Raw genomic sequence first — 20,965 nt, 5'->3', positions numbered from 1 at the left:
TTATATATACAGCTGCCAAAACGTTTTGTACACACCCAAGCCACGTTAAAATTCGTTTTATTGGAAGACTCACATTATTGCCTGATACCACTACACTAACACCATCAATTATTATTATTAATCATTATTATTATTATCGTCATTAAACTCGCAAAACAACGAAGCTAGTGTCATGCACATTATTAAACAATGTATACAATGAAAGGCTTTGTATCTATATAATGCCTGGCAATACTGCACTTGAGATATGCTCCACCCACACTGACTGCGTCATGCTACCAGTAGATTGCGTCATAACAGTTGATTACGTACATCTAACGGTGGTATATAAACCTTGGTAATAAATACCGACAAACCACAAAATTTCTAAAACATTAGCATACATGATACTCAAGGAGGCTAAACACCACCAACCCAACAACACAGGATTCACAATGGAAATAAGTCACTCTTGACTTTTTTGGGTTATCCTAGGTTCTCTACACACATATTGCTATGTATGATAATTCTATGTAACTGTATTTGTGTATACCCGGTGGTCTGGTGGCTAAAGCTCCCGCTTCACACACGGAGGGCCCGGGTTCGATTCCCGGCGGGTGGAAATTCCGACACGTTTCCTTACACCTATTGTCCTGTTCACCTAGCAGCAAATAGGTACCTGGGTGTTAGTCGACTGGTGTGGGTCGCATCCTGGGGGACAAGATTAAGGACCCCAATGGAAATAAGTTAGACAGTCCTCGATGACGCACTGACTTTCTTGGGTTATCCTGGGTGGCTAACCCTCCGGGGTTAAAAATCCGAACGAAATCTTATCTTATCTTTCCCGTCCTCATCTCAACATGACATTCTTCAGGTCACTATGAGTCACTCACACCTCACTCTCCGCCTATATATACTGTCTTTCTACCTCTATGTTAGACGTGATCAAGGTCCCAGGACCGAAACGTTTTCTAATAAATATGTCATAGTGTTTGCTTACGTGTCTTTCTAACCCATATCTAACGGTGGCGTTGATTATAATTATAATCATGGAGGAGCGCTACACCCGAAGGATTATACAGGCGTTGAACACCCAAAACCCCCCTCCAAGTATACACTGCATCATGATAACAATAGATTTCAACATAAAAGATTGAACCATGATAGTAAATGACACTCACAGTAATCTGGTTATCATTATTATAGTCAGGGGGGATTGCTAAACCTGTAGGATTATACAGCGCATGTGGGGGGGGGGTGGAATGGAAGGTATTCAGACTTGATTCAGGGAACCGGAGCACAGATCCAATCCCCTAGATCAAGAGCCCCTCACCAGCATCAAGGAACCTCCCTTGAGGGGAATCAGGTTATCAGATACCATCAATATATATACCCATGTTTGCAATGTATATCTGCAGCAGACATGTTGCAGTGTTACTGACTATGACAACACTATGGGGAAACGCAAAACCTGCAGTTCCATACAGTGCCTGGGGGAAGGGGGAGGATTGGGAGGTAAAAGGGTTCATTCCAAGGGGTGACTCATATTCCTTGGATCAAGAGCACGACCTTCCCCCTTAAAGGATTTGATGGCCATTCTGATATTGGCAAAACGTATGTGTAATGTTTGTGCATACGTAAATGTGTGTGTGATGTCCATGGTGTGACTAATGTGTGAGTCATATCCTTGTACTACGTATATCTAAGTATACGCACTTGTGCTACCATACGTTAATGGCTATATATATATATATATATATATATATATATATATATATATATATATATATCTATATATATATATATATATATATATATATATATATAATTTTTTTTTTTTTCAACAAGTCGGCCGTCTCCCACCGAGGCAGGGTGACCCAAAAAAGAAAGAAAATCCCCAAAAAGAAAATACTTTCATCATCATTCAACACTTTCACCACACTCGCACATTATCACTGTTTTTGCAGAGGAGCTCAGAACACAACAGTCTAGAAGCATACACATATAAAGATACACAACATATCCCTCCATGCAAAACAACCACTCTGAAAGAATAGTTCCTTAATAATGTGAGTAGTCACGAAAGCGCTTGGAATTTCTCTATTCTTCCAGAGTGGTTGTTTTGCATATTCTGAAATCACCTGTTTACTGTGATCTTATTGCATATATATGAAGGAGGGGTGTTAATGTTGCAGTTTAAAAACTGTAGTGTAAAGCACCCTTCTGGCAAGACAGTGATGGAGTGAATGATGGTGAAAGTTTTTCTTTTTCGGGCCACCCTGCCTTGGTGGGAATCGGCCAGTGTGATATATATATATATATATATATATATATATATATATATATATATATATATATATATATATATATATATATATATATATATATATATATATATATTGGCAGTTTGGAGGGATATGTTGTGTATCTTTATACGTATATGCTTCTAAGCTGTTGTATTCTGAGCACCTCTGCAAAAGCAGTGATAATGTGTGAGTGTGGTGAAAGTGTTGAATGATGATGAAAGTATTTTCTTTTTGGGGATTTTCTTTCTTTTTTGGGTCACCCTGCCTCGGTGGGAGACGGCCGACTTGTTGAAAAAAAAAATAGTATATATATATATATATATATATATATATATATATATATATATATATATATATATATATATATATATATATATATATATATATAAATATATATATATATTCTTGTACCATCTCTATCTTTTGTTATAAGATGTAAATATCAATAATGTCTATCTCCTTACATAGCTATGCTATTTCCTACTCCGTATACTGTACATTGGTCACAACATTAAGATAACTCAAAAGGAAAAGCATTTATTATCATTTCTTAAGTCTTCGTCCACAACTAATACAAAAATAACAAATATATTGGACTTGTATATACAGTAAATATAGTACACTAAATATAAAAGATTATTTACTTGTTATTACAAATATGTTAAGTTTTTAATTCAGGTTCATTACACGAAGTTCCAGGGGTTGAGTTTCAGCTCCTGGGCCCACCTCTCTGCTGGCCACTATTGGGTTCACACTCTCTTGGCTGCAGGACCATGTCATACCTGATCTTAAAACTATGTATAATAACCAATACACTAAGAGACAACACAGTAGGTTTTAGGGGCCCAAGACTGTTCAACTGCCTCCCAGCATACATAAGGGGGATTACCAACAGACCCCTGGCTCTTTTCAAAAGGCACTGAATAGACGCCTAAAGTCAGTTCCTGACCAGCCGAGCTGCGGTTTGTACGTCATTTGTACATTTGGACTACACATTTTATATTTTGCAACTTTTATGATTTGTATATGTGCTTTGTGGCGGCACAAACTGACAGAGAACTGTGATCTGGTGTGTGGGTCACCAAACACCAGATGACAGCTTGATCAAATGTGTGTGAATTTTATCAGTAGTCTCGTGTGACTTTAATGGATTATGGGATGCTTTTCTGATGCCAGTGAGGGGCTCTTGATCCTAGGAACTGGATTTATCCTCCCATGGATTAAACCATTTCCTGGTGCTTATAAGATACTTACTTACCCTTTTGGATTTAGTATTTCCCCAGTTAAAATTGATCCTAGGATATTTCAAATGTATATAAGGGCAGGCAAGATTATTATTATTATACATTATTCTTGGGGAAGTGCTAAATTTATAGGGGTCACACAACACCTAGGGAATGGTAGATAATAAAATCTGATCCAGGGAAAGAGTAATTTTAGTTCTTGGATCAAGGCTCTTCACTACCATCAAGGCACCCCTCTTGATACTGGTGAATGATTAGAAATTCACCAGCATCATTGCTTGTGGATGGTTGGCTATTGAGTAAGATAGTGTCAGAGTGAGGTGGAGAGTTTGTGGGAACAATAAACCACAAAGAAACAAAAGCCTTTGGCCCATTAAACCTTGAATAGTAAGAAGGACAAAAACAGATGGTGATATGCAGGCATCAAGTTACCTCTCATGTTCAGCATTTTCGTTCATTTATTTTTTTAGTTTTTATGCATTTTTACTCTTCTTTACCTCCTGACAGCCTTCTTATCTTACATATCAGTTGCTCTTCTAACAAAAATGTACACTCTATCATGCACATCCGTATGATAACCTCTTCAACCTTTATCTATCAGTCCATAGTCCAAAAGATTGATTATTGAGACACATCATTACCTCATTTAAAGCACTAAGTCATCTTTTACTTTAAACATGTAGTACTGTACTCTCTTACCTATCGTAAATTTTTTTTCTAAATATGTATAAGAAAGTCTCCCACTGCTATTTACACCAGGCATTCTAAACTTCCTTCCTATACTTTAACAAAACTATCTAGACTTCTTGGTGTGTAGTACATGGCAGTTACTTAAACAATGTAAAATTACTTTCACTAAATTTATAATTTATAATTATCTTGAACATATTAAATCTTTTCTTTCTTTTAAGAAGTATGTCTCACAATTTTACAATTATGTAAGTGGAGTTCTGGCACAGGTGCTGAGACAGTAACACTTGAAGGCATGCTAAATAGATTTTCAATTTTAGTGATACGAAATGACTGACGAATAAAACAGTAAGGATTACACTTTGTAATTTCTCATTATTTTCCCAAAGCTTACAGTTAGATACATGTTTAAGAGGAGTGAAGCCTTAATCTGTATGACAAAGATTACAGAAGTCAGGGACGATATACAGCTTGGACACCATGGTGCCGTGCAGACCTTCAGTACTACATGTCAATATAGTTGTATGTTATATGTCTTGAGCACTGAGGGTCAACACTGAGATTTTATTCACTGGGCACTCCTGAAATAAGATTGAGTCCAGATTAAATCATCTTTTGCCCTCTCATATTCCTCACATATACAGTATATGGAGTGAGGGGGGAGGGTATAAAAGTTTGTATGCAAGGGGCTCAGACATCCAAATGGTGTGTGTGTGAGCATGTTAGATACTAGTGAGTGGAGGCAAATGTTTTTCATGACTTGACATGCTGGTGGAGTGTGTGAGCAAGGTAACATTTTTGAAGGGATTCAGGGAAACCAGACAGCCAGACTTGAGTCCTGGAGGTAAGAAGTACTGTGCCTGCTCTCTGAAGCTGGGTTGAGGGATATCGCAGTGTGGAGTAGTATTTGAGCTGTAATGTCAACACACCTCTTGCAAGACAGTGATGGAGTAAGAGATGATTAAAGTGTCTTCTTTGAAGAGTCACCCTACCTCAATGGATGGCAGCCATTGTGATAAAAAAAATTGACTTGAATCCCAGGGTTGTTTGTTACAACATTATAAACTTTATACAGCATAAATATAAACTTCCAAACAGTGTAGGTCTCAAGTTATTCATCAACAAACATTAAGATATAGAATGATCACAATGTTCTTCCTCACAAACTTAATCACTATGCACAGAGGATATAGTCCTTTAAGTCTGCCTGAAATGCTATGAATAAATATGGGCTTTTTCTTATAAGAAATAAATACTGTTAGCCTACTACTGTAGCTGTTATGTACCTTCTTGGGAAATAAATCTATCATTAGCATTATTATTATGATTATTTTTATGATTAAAGTAAGTACAGTACTGTATATCACAACTATTTTGTTCATCAAAATGTTGCTTATACTAAGTGCCATTACTCTATTCTGTTATTTGTAATAAGTAATTCCTTATATGTACAATGTGTAAGAAATTATTTAAATAATACTATGCATTTGTAGTACAGTGGTACCACGGGATACGAACTTATTTCGTTCCAGAAGGCTGTTCGAGTGTTGATACTGAACAAATTTGTACCCATAAGGAATAATGTAAATTAGATTAATTCATTTCAGACCCCCAAAAATACACTTAACAAGCACTTACATAAATACGCTTACATAATTGTTCATGTTTAGAGCTGTTCGTATCCCTAGGTGCCACGGTATTTTAAATACATATACGTACATGTACTGTACACATTGTTATGTAGTATTAAAAAGAAGAATTATCAATGATCATATAAATGTACTGTAAAAAGCAGTGTTACATATAACTGTGAGCACATACATGCAGCAGGAGCAGCAGGAGTAGTAGGAGCAGCAGGAAGCAGCAGAGGAGCAGCAGTGGTGTGTAGGGCAGCTAGTGCCTGAATTTCATCAGCTGTAGGGATGAATGCCTGGGCCATGGGTGGGATGAAACTGCTCACACCTATGTTGCAACAGATATAAGTGAAAAAATAATTGCTACTATTATATCCTTAGAAAGCACGAAACCCACATGAGTCACCGAGTGCTGCACAACAGGGTGAGAGAGATGGTAGAGGGACAGAGGTGAAAATGTTAAGAGGAGGACATCAGCAGAGAAGTACAACGTCTGCACTTTGAAGGAGAGAATGGAGATATGTATGTTGCCGTTTTTGAACTGTAGTATCAGCACGCCTCTGGCAAGACAGTGATGGAGTGAGTGATGATGAAAGTGTTTTTTTTTTTTTTGGGGGGGGGGGGGGAAGTGGGAGGGGGGTTTGCCTTGCCTCAGTGGGAAAGGCCAATGTGTTAAACAAAAAATCAACAGAGAAAGAACAGCTATAAATAAATACAGTATATACTGCAGTTACATTAGGAATAACAGATCCAGAATGGTTCAGCCACATAGTCAAAAATAATGGTTTATCTTATCTAACAAGTGAAAGAAGACCTTTACTAAGAAGATGCAATTTAACATGGACATAAAATACTTACAGAGGCAGAGGCATAAGCAAGTAAATTTATTTAGGCACAGGTACACACAATACAATTATCAGACTGTAAATTACCCACCAAGATAACCCAAAAAGTCAGACCAAAATTATTTATTTCCATTAGATGAAAGCAATTAATACAGATGCAATGGTTCAGAACAATTTGTAATCAGGACTTACCAGGTGGCATTCCAAAACCAGATCCTGGGAGGATACCAGCAGAAGCAACAGCCACTACAATCATCAAAAATACCAGCAGGGAGTAACGCATTTTGAATTCTTGAAAAAAAAAAAAGGTAATTTGAACATTAAGAACCTGTGATACTTGTAATAGTGTCTCATTTGTAACTACAGTGGACCCCCGCTTAACGATCACCTCCAAATGCGACCAATTATGTAAGTGTATTTATGTAAGTGCGTTTGTACGTGTATGTTTGGGGGTCTGAAATGGACTAATCTACTTCACAATATTCCTTATGGGAAAAAATTCGGTCAGTACTGGCACCTGAACATACTACTGGAATGAAAAAAGTTCGTTAACCGGGGGTCCACTGTATATGTATTATACTTATTTAAAAAATATGCTATTCATAATAAATAAAAAAGGACTAATGCAACAGAATGTATTTAGAGTATTTACTCTGCAAAAGCAGTGATAATGTGTGAGTGAGGTGAAAGTGTTGAATGATGATGAAAGTATTTTCTTTTTGGGGATTTTCTTTCTTTTTTGGGTCACCCTGCCTTAGTGGGAGACGACCGACTTGTTGGAAAAAAAAAAAAAAAAAAAAAAAAAACTAGAAAATACCGTACTGAAGCAGACTAATATGTAAAAAATCATATTACAGTATTATATTGAAGGGGAACACTAAGCTGATAAGGGTCATACAGGTTTGATCTGAAACGAGGAAGAAGGGGTGACCGCACTTCTTAGAAAAGGAGCTCTTCACCAACAAGGCATCCCCTCCATCCTTAGAAGATAACATAAATAAATAATAAAAGTATGTATTGGTACTGTACTTGGAATTCCTATTTGTCTAGCAGTCTGGCACTGATGCACACAACACCTTCTTAAGAGCAGTGTTGACGAGAGACTAAAGGCACGTCCCTCCTGTGTCTTGTTTTTATATACCACGTGATGGAAAGACCACCTCAAGATCTTGCAACTCACTGCACTTGCACACTCCTGCCAATGACTAGCATTACTGAATGAACTTCTTCATAGCTTCAACTATTATTATATTCACAGATAAGCAGCAAACCAATAGGGGTCCTACATCTACATATTTTAAGTACATAGTGAAGTGTCCAACTTTTTTGGGTTTTCCTGGCGAGTAATTTACACTATGTTTGATAATTGTACTAATGTGTACTTGTACCTAAATAAACTTACTTTAATGTCTTATTACTTATATGAATTATTTCTTTTAAAAACCTGTTTGTACGCTCACATTTAATATCCACAGATTTATCTATGACTATCCAGTGTCCTGTGAATTATGGATTCCTACAACGTCAAATTTACAGAGAAGTCATATAACTCGTAGGGATCAAGCAGTGCCTGGAAAATTGGAGGTGATCAAGTTTGATACAGTAGAAGGCAGGGAAAAGCCTTTCAGTTCCTTTTATCAAAGGCCTTTCAATGGAATAAAGGCATCCTCTTGGAAGGATATGGATTCCAGTAATTTTGTTTGCTAAATATGAAATTCACTGTGTGTAATATATGTTGATTCCAGATAAAATGCAAATGCAGTTAAGTCAGTATCATCCATCACCACTGACAAAGCCACCAACCTACCCAGGAGTGCACTGACATGTTCATGTTTAAGCTTAGCAGTAATCCCTCACGTGGTCAAAGACTCGTGCATCCACGGTTATGGTGGTGGTAGTGATGACACAGTATAATGGTCTTTGATAATGCTTGTCACTATCACGAGTGTAAAAGTCAAGGATTGCAGGATGTCACAGAGGCTTCTCAAATGGTATATAAGACTAATGCTGCAACAGCTGCATTACTGGAGTCCTTTGCCAACGCTACTCTCAGCAAGGTGTGCATCAGTGCCTGACTAGTAAGTGAAACCTCTCTAATACTCATTTTTCATCTTATTTAAATACTTCAAAGGGATTGATGCTGGTGAAGGGCTTTTAACCTAAGGAATTGTAGCTGCCTTAAGAGATACGAGATAAGATTTTATTCAGATTTTTAGCCCCGGGGCATTAGCCACCCAGGATAACCCAAGAAAGTCAGTGCATCATCGAGGACTGTGTCTTATTTCCATTGTGGTCCTTGAATCTTGTCTCCCAGAATGCAACCCACACCTGTTAACTAACACCCAGATACCTACTTGCTTGCTAGGTGAATGGGAAAGCAGGTGTAAGGAAACATGACACATGTTTCCACCCTGCTGGGGATTGAACCACAGACACTCATTGTGTGAGGCAAGAGTGTTGCCTACCAGGCCATGGGAAGGGCAATGATCTCTATAGGTATAGTACCTATGGGTTTAGAGTGTTCACAGAAACAAAATCAGCATCTTATTTACCAACCTTGATCTACTTCATATTAAATTAATTTCAAGTGTGAAATTTGAGTCGTACAGCTGCTGGTGAGTGGAGAGTAGGGGGTGTGGGGGAGGAACGAAGGGGGTGTGGGGGAGGAACAAAGGGGGCGTGGGGGAGGAACGAAGGGGGTGTGGGGGCAGGAATGAAGGTGATGTGAAGAGGAATGAAGGGGTGTGGGAGAGGAATGAAGGTGATGCAGAAGAGGAATGAAGGGGATGTGGAGGAGGAATGAAGGAGGGTGCGAGGGAAGGAATGAAGGGGTAATTAAACTTGATCTGAAGGGAAGGGTATCTCCAGTTCCTTGACTCAAAAGCCCCTCATCATCATCATCATCAAGGTGCCTCCCCCTGAAACACACGTGTGCAGTGGGCTCATATATTTGATACATATTTTCATCAGGGGACACCACTAAATCTGTATTATTATTATTACACTATCATAACTAAGAGGTAAACCCTAAATCTGTAGTCATACAGCACCTGGAAAATGCAGGCCATTAAAGTCTGATCCAAGGAAGGGGAAAATATGTCTAGTTCCTTGGATCAAAAGCCCTTCACCAACATGAAGGCACCTCCCTCGATGTGTACATGTTTTTTTTACAGTACAAATTAGTCAAAATGGGATTTTTTTTAATTTAACAAGTTAGTAGATGAGTAAATTTACGTACTTTATTTTCTTGTCGAATTATACGAGCCATTTGTTTCTATTGTTTTACTCTATACTTGTATCATGGTCTCATATTTTAAGCTCAGAATGTATTAATGTTGAATTTCTTTCAAGCAAGTTAGATTTTAGAGTACTGTTATATTCTATATTTCAAGTGACTTTTGGATGAAGATATGAAAATATTCAAGCAGTCTTGTTAATAATGAGCAAAATAATTGTAAAAAAAAAAAAAAATATATTTTCATACCTGTACAGGAGGGCCCCACTTTACAGTACTTCGCTTTACAGCGTTTTACTAATGCAGCAGTTTCAATTAAACTCATTCTACATTTACTCAGATTTCCTTAAATAAATATACTTATCATTCAATATAAGCTAAAAATTAAATTATTTTAAGGTAAGTAATGTGTGTACTGTATATGCATTGTTTAGGCCTAGCTCTTTTGCTCACTTAATATTTTTTTTTTTTTTCAACAAGTCGGCCGTCTCCCACCGAGGCAGGGTGACCCAAAAAAGAAAATCCCCAAAAAGAAAATACTTTCTTCATCATTCAACACTTTCACCACACTCACACATTATCACTGCTTTTGCAGAGGTGCTCAGAATACAACAGCTTAGAAGCATATACGTATAAAGATACACAACATATCCCTCCAAACTGCCAATATCCCAAACCCCTCCTTTAAAGTGCAGGCATTGTACTTCCCATTTCCAGGACTCAAGTTCGACTATATGAACATAACCGGTTTCCCTGAATCCCTTCACTAAATATTACCCTGCTCACACTCCAACAGATCGTCAGGTCCCAAGTATCATTCGCCTCCATTCACTCCTATCTAACACGCTCATGCACGCTTGCTGGAAGTCCAAGCCCCTAGCCCATGTTATCAGGCTTTTATATCCATGTGAAAGTGAAAATAGGACTATGCTTCACTTTACAGTAATTTTCACTTTACAGCAGTAGCCCAGAACCTAACCTGCTGTATAAGAGGGGCCTACCTGTAGTTTAAATTGTCTTCCCACTCAATTAAAATTTTCTCAAGATTTTAATGTTAAAATCTTTTCTGTTTAATTTTCCAGGAATTCAAAATGCGTTACTCAGTGCTGGTATTACTGATGGTAGCAGTGGGTGTTGCTAGTGCTGCCGCTGTCCTCCCAGTACCTGTTGTTAGCGTACCTACAGGTAAATCCTTGAACCTGCTACATGGCAGTACACTTTTCTGCAAGCATGACCTCCCTTTATGTATTCATGTGGCAACTAAATCCATGGGGATAATATGTTGCCTGGGAAATGGGAGGTGATCAGGACTGATCTTAGAAAGGGGTGAGGAGAGAAACTTCAATTCCTCAGATCAAAAGTCCTTCACCTGCATCAAGGCACCCCCTTGAAGGTGTTTCTTTTTTGCCTGTAAAGCCAAAGAAAAATGTATACTATTTCAGTTATGTATAGCCAAAAATTTTGAGATGTGACAAACTGTTCATCTAGAAATTTGCAAAACTCATTCTTTGCATATCTTTAATGAAATTAAGTTGCCACTCTTAGAAAAGTGAGGAAAGCTAAGATGTGAAAGTAAAATTAGCAAAGTTATTTATCCCCCTGAGAAGCATTTACTGTTAATATTCCCTTTTCAGTATTATCTCACTCGAACACATGTAATAATGAATAATAAAATTTGAAGACTATTAGAGCCTTATGGTTATTCAACTCTGTATGATATGTCTTAAACTTATCCTATTACATACATGTAAGTTAAAATAATACACCCAGTTATAAATCTTAATACAAATACCCTACATACACACACACACACCAAAAATTTTGTATATCCATTTAAAAAATGGTTAATATTACACCACTTATCAACACAGGAGCTGTTGGAGGATTCATCCCATCTGCTGCCCAGGGCTTCATACCTTCCGTGGATACCATACAAGCTCTGGCTGCTCTACACACCACTGTTGCCCCTCCACCCAGTTCAACTCCTGCACTGTGTATGTTTCTTTAGCATTTTTCAAGTTTTCCACGTATAATTAGTGCATTAATTTTTCATATTTTCATCTTGACATTACAGAGATTATCATTATTACTTTATTATATTTTACAAAGCACTAAATCTACACAGGCCATGCAGCACTGCAGGCTGCATAGATATCTGTAACAGCATATTGTAAAGAGCCAGAGTTACTACTATGATACCCTCTATAAAACTCAAAACCGCTTTATTCTGCATGTTGCAAAATATAAAAATTAAAGGTAATATCTGTGGCAGTATGGAAGTATGGAAGAAGTGAATGTTTTCAGATACTTGGGAGTTGACGTGTCGGCGAATGGATTTATGAAGGATGAGGTTAATCATAGAATTGACGAGGGAAAAAAGGTGAGTGGTGCGTTGAGGTATATGTGGAGTCAAAAAACGTTATCTATGGAGGCAAAGAAGGGAATGTATGAAAGTATAGTAGTACCAACACTCTTATATGGATGTGAAGCTTGGGTGGTAAATGCAGCAGCGAGGAGACAGTTGGAGGCAGTGGAGATGTCCTGTCTAAGGGCAATGTGTGGTGTAAATATTATGCAGAAAATTCGGAGTGTGGAAATTAGGAGAAGGAGTGGAGTTAATAAAAGCATTAGTCAGAGGGCAGAAGAGGGGTTGTTGAGGTGGTTTGGTCATTTAGAGAGAATGGATCAAAGTAGAATGACATGGAAAGCATATAAATCTATAGGGGAAGGAAGGAGGGGTAGGGGTCGTCCTCGAAAGGGTTGGAAAGAGGGGGTAAAGGAGGTTTTGTGGGCTAGGGGCTTGGACTTCCAGCAAGCGTGCATGAGCGTGTTAGATAGGAGTGAATGGAGGCGAATGATACTTGGGACCTGACGATCTGTTGAAGTGTGAGCAGGGTAATATTTAGTGAAGGGATTCAGGGAAACCGGTTATGTTCATATAGTCGGACTTGAGTCCTGGAAATGGGAAGTACAATGCCTGCACTTTAAAGGAGGGGTTTGGGATATTGGCAGTTTGGAGGGATATGTTGTGTATCTTTATACGTATATGCTTCTAAGCTGTTGTATTCTGGGCACCTCTGCAAAAGCAGTGATAATGTGTGAGTGTGGTGAAAGTGTTGAATGATGATGAAAGTATTTTCTTTTTGGGGATTTTCTTTCTTTTTGGGTCACCCTGCCTCGGTGGGAGACGGCCGACTTGTTGAAAAAAAAAAAAAAAAAATCTGTGGCACAGTACTGTATAGGTATTTAAATATATAAGCATGTCTATGTTTATTATTATATTCATGGAGAAGGGCTAAACCCATAGGGGTCATAAAGCACCATGCTCAAATTGAATTTAATACATGACAGGCAGACTTTTTCATCTACATCATCAAAAATTATGTAGTAGTAGTTCCAAGAGGATAATCTAATTTGATCTGTATCTTATTTCAGGAATGGCAATGGATTAAAATAATAACATCACTGATCAATAGCCAGTCAGCAGACATTTGTACTTACTACTGATAATGGAGGTCTCTTAGTGATACACATGGTGCTGGAGGTGCTTCAACATCACCTGATTCTGTGGTCTTCAAGCTATGCATTATTAGGCTTCAGGCAAACTTCTTCATCCTATGGTCTTCAAGCTATGCAATATCAGGCTTCAGGCAAACTTCATCCTATGGTCTTCAAGCTATGCAGTTTTAGTCTTCAAACTACATCAACGTATGTAGTCAACATTGAACACTCCCTGCTACTGTTTTAAAGATCTGTTTGTTCACTCTCTAAATTCGAGGTCCTGTGTGTTGACACAAAACACATTCAAAAACCTTCATACACACTATGCACAGAAATGTTAACATACTTTCAGAGACATTTGTTCCTTAGAGAAAAACTTTTTGTATGCTAAAGAAATCATGAATTATAGTTTTAACCAGCAGTGTTCTTTACATAAAGAACAAAAGGGCACAATACTGTAACTGGAACAATACACAAATAACCCACACACAGGAGAGTGTCATCGGACTGAAACATCATAAGCTTCTATGTGCAGGTTATTTGTGTTTAGATAGATAACATTATTTCCTAAGAGATACATAACCTACAGTAGTAGGTTAACAGTCAATGATATATTTTAGAATTTTGAGAAGTCTAAAGCTGTGACTAATACTGACAGTATAAAAATACAAATTGTATTAGACATTGTGTATATAATTAGTACATAATATTATGATAAAATTTTTTAGTGAAAATAGAGCATTTAGTAAAAGACATTAAAGTAAGATTTAATATTAAAACAAAGCTAAACTTGAAGAGGACTGTAAGAGCAAATATGGAACTAATGCTATAATAATAGTTGAAGATAGTGTTGCTGTATTATACAAGTATCAGTACAAGATTCTACAGCACAATTGCTAAACCTGTGGTCTACCTTATGAACCTGAATCAATTGTACACTAGTGGGCCCTGCCCATCAGTGATCACATCAACTATTGCTGCATTGCTCCACTTCTTCCACTGGCTCCACTATAAAAGGCTTAGTTCTCATGTCTCTATTTAGATTTATAAGCCCTTGGTGGGTGACATGTCTTTCAATAAAGATACCCAGGTGTTACACAAGTCTTATTCATCAACCTGTCATTGTTATTTTATATTTTTTTATTAACACATCAGCCATCTCCCACCAAGGCAGGGTGGCCCGAAAGAAAAACTTTCACCATCATTCACTCCATCACTGTCTTGCCCGAGGCACGCTTACACTACAATTATAAAACTACAACATTAACACCCCTCCTTCACAGTGCCCTTCATATCTTCACACTTTCTCTTTATAATTATAGCATAAATTACAATCTTCTATGTAAAACATTTCTAAAACTTACATTATTGGTATCTGAATTCATATACTTCAGATTGAAAATGTTCTAAGGAGGGGTAGTGAAGTTGCAGTCAGAGGGTAATCTGAACTGTGATCTCAGCACACTACTGTTCAGCTATTAAAACTTTGGGGGCCCAGTTCCTGGACCCATTATATACCTCTGTAATCTGTAAATGCCTTTGTAACTTGTCATGATTGTGACCAGATCTACCTGGAGTTCATTACTTCTTTAACTTGCTCAGCTATCAAAACTTTGGGACCCAGTCCCTGGACCCATTATGTACCTCTGTAATCTTTTGACTACCGCCCACAGGATGGGTATGGGGTGCATAATAAACATATTAAACTAATTAAGCACACTACTGGCAAAACAGCATTGGAATGAATGATGGTGAATATGTTTCTTTCTTTGGGTCACTCTGCCTTGGTGGGAAACAACATTTGAGGTAAAAAAAAAAAAAATCCCAGAGCTAAACCTTAACACAGATAGTGTTGAGGGAAGGACATCACCAGCAAACAGGAATCAGAATTATATAGCAAATCAATTTTAGGTAAAAAATCATGGAACAAATCTACTTTAAAGATGAGTGCAAATGAGAGTCCAAAGCTTATTTTTTTTTTTTTTTTTTTCAACAAGTCGGCCGTCTCCCACCGAGGCAGGGTGACCCAAAAAAGAAAGAAAATCCCCAAAAAGAAAATACTTTCATCATCATTCAACACTTTCACCACACTCGCACATTATCACTGTTTTTGCAGAGGAGCTCAGAACACAACAGTCTAGAAGCATACACATATAAAGATACACAACATATCCCTCCAAACTGCCAATATCCCAAACCCCTCCTTTAAAGTGCAGGCATTGTACTTCCCATTTCCAGGACTCAAGTCCGACTATATGAAAATAACCGGTTTCCCTGAATCCCTTCACTAAATATTACCCTGCTCACACTCCAACAGATCGTCAGGTCCCAAGTACCATTCGTCTCCATTCACTCCTATCTAACACGCTCACGCACGCTTGCTGGAAGTCCAAGCCCCTTACCCACAAAACCTCCTTTACCCCCTCTCTCCAACCCTTTCGAGGACGACCCCTACCCCGCCTTCCTTCCCCTATAGATTTATATGCTTTCCATGTCATTCTACTTTGATCCATTCTCTCTAAATGACCAAACCACCTCAACAACCCCTCTTCTGCCCTCTGACTAATACTTTTATTAACTCCACACCTTCTCCTAATTTCCACACTCCGAATTTTCTGCATAATATTTACACCACACATTGCCCTTAAACAGGACATCTCCACTGCCTCCAAACGTCTCCTCGCTGCTGCATTTACCACCCAAGCTTCACACCCATATAAGAGTGTTGGTACTACTATACTTTCATACATTCCCTTCTTTGCCTCCATACATAACGTTTTTTGACTCCACATATACCTCAACGCACCACTCACCTTTTTTCCCTCATCAATTCTATGATTAACCTCATCCTTCATAAATCCATCCGCCGACACGTCAACTCCCAAGTATCTGAAAACATTCACTTCTTCCATACTCCTCCTCCCCAATTTGATATCCAATTTTTCTTTATCTAAATCATTTGACACCCTCATCACCTTACTCTTTTCTATGTTCACTTTCAACTTTCTACCTTTACACACATTCCCAAACTCATCCACTAACCTTTGCAATTTTTCTTTAGAATCTCCCATAAGCACAGTATCATCAGCAAAAAGTAACTGTGTCAATTCCCATTTTGAATTTGATTCCCCATAATTTAATCCCACCCCTCTCCCAAACACCCTAGCATTTACTTCCTTTACAACCCCATCTATAAATATATTAAACAACCATGGTGACATTACACATCCCTGTCTAAGACCTACTTTTACCGGGAAGTAGTCTCCCTCTCTTCTACACACCCTAACCTGAGCCTCACTATCCTCACTATCCAAAGCTTATGCATACACAAAATAATAAATCAAACAATGCTATAGGCAAATGAATAAAAATATGAAGATAAATGCAAACATGTTAGTGATTTTTTTTTTTTTTTTCAACAAGTCGGTCGTCTCCCACTGAGGCAGGGTGACCCAAAAAAGAAAGAAAATCCCCAAAAAGAAAATACTTCCATCATCATTCAACACTTTCACCACACTCACACATTATCACTGCTTTTGCAGAGGTGCTCAGAATACAACAGTTTAGAAGCATATACGTATAAAGATACACAACATATCCCTCCAAACTGCCAATATCCCAAACCCCTCCTTTAAAGTGCAGGCATTGTACTTCCCATTTCCAGGACTCAAGTCCGACTATATGAAAATAACCGGTTTCCCTGAATCCCTTCACTAAATATTGTTAGTGATCTGACTATAAAACCTTTTGTCATCAAGGGAAGGTAGCTCCAATCCCCTGGATCAAGCCCTTCAGCATGAAGGCACCCCACTTGAGGGGGAAGAGGACAGAAGTGTGGAGGGTGGGCCGAAATGTGTGACAATATCCATGACATGACAGCAACAAGAAGAGGAGCAAGAATCTACATAGTATACTACACTAAAGGACCCCAATGGAAATAAGTCACTGAGTTTTTTGGGTTATCCTAGGTTCTCTACACATATGCTGCTATGTATGATAATTCTATGTAACTGTATTTGTGTATACCTGAATAAACTAACTTACTTACTTGTGATTCGTCCTAAAGCTTATTTAAAATTCATGAATTATAGAAGACTGAGATATGGTTGAAATAAAAGATATTTTATCAGTATTTTGTATTACAGTCCATTTTGAATGTAATCTATTACAGCACTGGACTCTTACATTTAATAAAGGTGTAATGCCAGCAAGTGGTAAATACACACTTTATGCAGTGGTTTTTATTGGTATAAATTGGTACTAGTAAAGAGTAATAACTTTACTGCATTAAGTCTATTTAAAACTTGACACTAAAGAGCCAAACAGTAATATCCTGAATTGGCTGCAGGAAATCTTAAGAGCTTGCCAGACCTCACTTAAACAATGAATTATTCAGACATAAAGCATCATAGGTAATTTTAAAATAAATACATCATATCTACATTATTTTAATATAATCCAATATATATAAACCAAACATCAAGAATCAAATGTATCACCAATGCACACCTTTACCAACTTGTTAATTCATTATACACTGAATTTAATTTTGCAAACATACACTAACAATCAACAGACCTGTAAAATATAAATAATGAAACTCCTGAGATATAGGGGAATCACTATTAATAATTGATGAAATACAATGCAGACACCTAGGTAGTAGGTTGGTAGACAGCAACCGCCCAGGGAGGTACTACCGTCCTGCCAAGCGAGTGTAAAACGGAAACCTGTAATTGTTTTACATGATGGTAGGATTGCTGGTGTCCATTTTTCTGTCTCATAAACATGCAAGATTTCAGGTATGTCTTGCTACTTCTACTCACACTTAGGCCACACTACACATACATGTACAAGCATATACAGTGGACCCCCGGTTAACGAACTTTTTTCATTCCAGTAGTATGTTCAGGTGCCAGTACTGACCGAATTTTTTCCCATAAGGAATATTGTGAAGTAGATTAGTCAATTTCAGACCCCCAAACATACACGTACAAACGCACTTACATAAATACACTTACATAATTGGTCGCATTTGGAGGTGATCGTTATGCGGGGGTCCACTGTATATATATATATATACACACACCCCTCTGGGTTTTCTTCTATTTTCTTTCTAGTTCTTGTTCTTGTTTATTTCCTCTTACCTCCACGGGGAAATGGAACAGAATTCTTCCTCCGTAAGCCATGCGTGTTGTAAGAGGCGACTAAAATGCCGGGAGTGAGGGGCTAGTAACCCCTTCTCCTGTATAAATTGCTAAATTTAAAAAGAGAAACTTTTGTTTTTCTTTTGGGGCCACCCTGCCTCGGTGGGATACGGCCGGATTGATGAAAAAAAAATGTAAACAATGTTTAGGAGTCCCTACAGTGCCCCTACTGTAGATAAATGCATATACTGTGAGTGTATACAAAGGCACCAAAATAAATCATCACATTTAATACAGAAGGGCATTCATGGAATGAATATTAGAAAAGCATGCTATGCTTTGGTATCATACTGAATCTTGTGTTAACTAAACAAGTAAACACCCAGCAGTTTCTTATTAATGGGAGTATTCTTCACACTGAACTCTCTGGCGAATGACAAAATCCTCATCACTGTCAGTGCTCGATACCTCTCTGGTGCTAGTTTCCTCAGCTAAAAAAAAAAAAAATTATTATTAACAATAGAAATAAGTTTCTGGTGAATACTGGAGGAAACTTCTGTTACAATATGATGTAGCACAAACCACTGTATGGTCACAAATGTTATACAAATAAAGCCGGCATGAAGTTATAGGAAGGCATTTAAAAAATAAACAAAACATTGTGAAGTATAATATGGAGGTGCACAGAATGCTTGAGTTACTGAAAGCAGACTACGAAACCAACAGAAATTCACCAGCATATCACGGGTTTCAAGACTATGTCATATTAAGAAAACAGAGTTGCCCCGGGGTGCGATAACTTTGATATTAACAGAACAGACATTTAAGATGAACGGTGGCCCAGGCAACCAAACAATTTTTCCACGTAACAAATTTGTCCCAACATAGTATCCAGTGGTGTTCATCTTTATGCACCCTTGGAACAGCATAGAAGAAATGCAATTTGCACAAAGTGGCTAAATGTAGCAACCAATGTGTTTTAACTCCAAGGTACTGATATAAATTTCTAGTATGCTACATTTAATACACTGATGTCAGTGTGGTACAAATACTTAAACAGGTCTTGGAACAAACTGCAAAATTGTACATATGACGACATATCTGTGACCTATAACAAACATATTGAAGACAGTGTACATGAAGAAAAGTTAAAAAAGAATTAAAGAAATGCAAATGAATGAATAGAAAAAGAATCATCAGTCTATTATACTGAGAATTTGAAACAATTCTGAAGATAAGCAGAGAAAATGTCGAGATGAAGGAAATGTTTGTAACAAGTTAAATGTTGCTGATGAAATGGAAACAGAACTTTTCTGCTTGGAACAAAGATGAATATTTATTAGAGGGGAAGACTATGAAGTGAGCATGAAGCAAGGTAGGAAGGCAGTAAATAAGTAGAAAGTTGGATAAACCAGCTGGGATGCCATCTGAAACACTCAAAACAAGTGGGGATATAGAGATTGACAGAGAGACTGTGCAGCTCTTATGTATACAAGAGTACAAGAGAGAAAGAGAAGGAATTATAGGGAAATAATCTTTGTGAGTATACAAGGTAAAGTTTATTGCAGAACTGTCATTAAGTGTGACAAGCAATAGGAAGTATAACTACAGTAGTATAATTAAAAAAGGACAGGAATGAAGGGATCATGTTTGCCATGAAGCAAACAAGAAGAATTTGCTTTATTTATAAACTTTTGAAAACTGTATTGGGAAAAGGATTTAGGAGTTCTGGTTAGCAGTAATCTAAAACCAAGACAACAGTGCATTAGTGTTTGCAATAAAGCTAACAGAATCCTTGGCTTCATAACTAGAAGTATAAATAATAGAAGTCCTCAGGTTGTTCTTCAACTCTATATATCCTTGGTTAGGTCTCATTTAGATTATGCTGCACAGTTCTGGTCACTGTATTACAGAATGGATATAGATGCACTGGAAAACGTATACAGGAGGATGGCAAAGTTGATCCCATGTATCAGAAACCTTCCCTATGAGGATAGACTGAGGGCCCTGAATCTGCACTCTCTCAAAAGGCGTAGAATTAGGGGGGATATGATCGAGGTGTATAATGGAAAACGAATAAATAAAAGGGATGTAAATAGCGTGCTGAAAATTTCCAGCCAAGACAGGACTCGCAGCAATAGTTTCAAGTTGGAAAAATTCAGATTCAGGAAGGATATAGGAAAGCACTGGTTTGGTAACAGTTGTGGATGAATGGAGCAAACTCCCGAGTACAGTTATAGAGGCTAAAACATTGTGTAGTGTTAAAAATAGGTTAGGTAAATACATGAGTGGGTGTGAGTTGGACCTGACTAGCTTGTGCTACTAGGTCTGATGCCGTGCTCCTTCCTTAAGTGGAAGTGATCTGACTAGGTGGGTCATTGGGC

At 37.8% G+C, this 20,965-nt stretch overlaps 1 protein-coding gene and 2 long non-coding RNA genes across 10 annotated transcripts in view; 1 reads left to right on the top strand and 2 right to left on the bottom strand.

Moving 5' to 3' along the window:
• Positions 1-3,969: 3,969 nt before the first annotated feature.
• On the bottom strand, positions 3,970-8,482 carry LOC128684930 (uncharacterized). The gene is made up of 3 exons (XR_008406436.2): positions 7,728-8,482; positions 6,891-6,989; positions 3,970-4,800 (listed from the first exon to the last, which is right to left on the bottom strand). It is a non-coding gene; the product is annotated as an uncharacterized lncRNA (long non-coding RNA).
• A 150-nt stretch (positions 8,483-8,632) lies between these two features.
• On the top strand, positions 8,633-14,535 carry LOC128684929 (uncharacterized). Its single transcript, XR_008406435.2, has 4 exons — positions 8,633-8,776; positions 11,016-11,118; positions 11,805-11,927; positions 13,369-14,535. It is a non-coding gene; the product is annotated as an uncharacterized lncRNA (long non-coding RNA).
• Positions 14,536-17,555: 3,020 nt separating this feature from the next.
• Positions 17,556-20,965, bottom strand: part of Seipin (lipid droplet biogenesis associated protein seipin) — a 36,326-nt gene continuing 32,916 nt past the window's right edge. For all 8 annotated transcript variants that reach the window (XM_053771282.2, XM_053771285.2, XM_053771280.2 and 5 more), the window contains one exon: positions 17,556-19,072. In XM_053771282.2, coding sequence (XP_053627257.1) covers positions 18,978-19,072 — 95 coding nt within the window. In that variant the 3' untranslated portion in view covers positions 17,556-18,977. The remainder of the gene's footprint in view (positions 19,073-20,965) is intronic.

This window comes from Cherax quadricarinatus, chromosome 5 (genome assembly GCF_038502225.1).
Source record: "Cherax quadricarinatus isolate ZL_2023a chromosome 5, ASM3850222v1, whole genome shotgun sequence".
NCBI lineage: Eukaryota > Metazoa > Arthropoda > Malacostraca > Decapoda > Parastacidae > Cherax > Cherax quadricarinatus.
The sequence above is the reverse complement of the archived record's forward strand: the minus strand, read 5'-3'. Positions and strand labels throughout refer to the sequence as shown.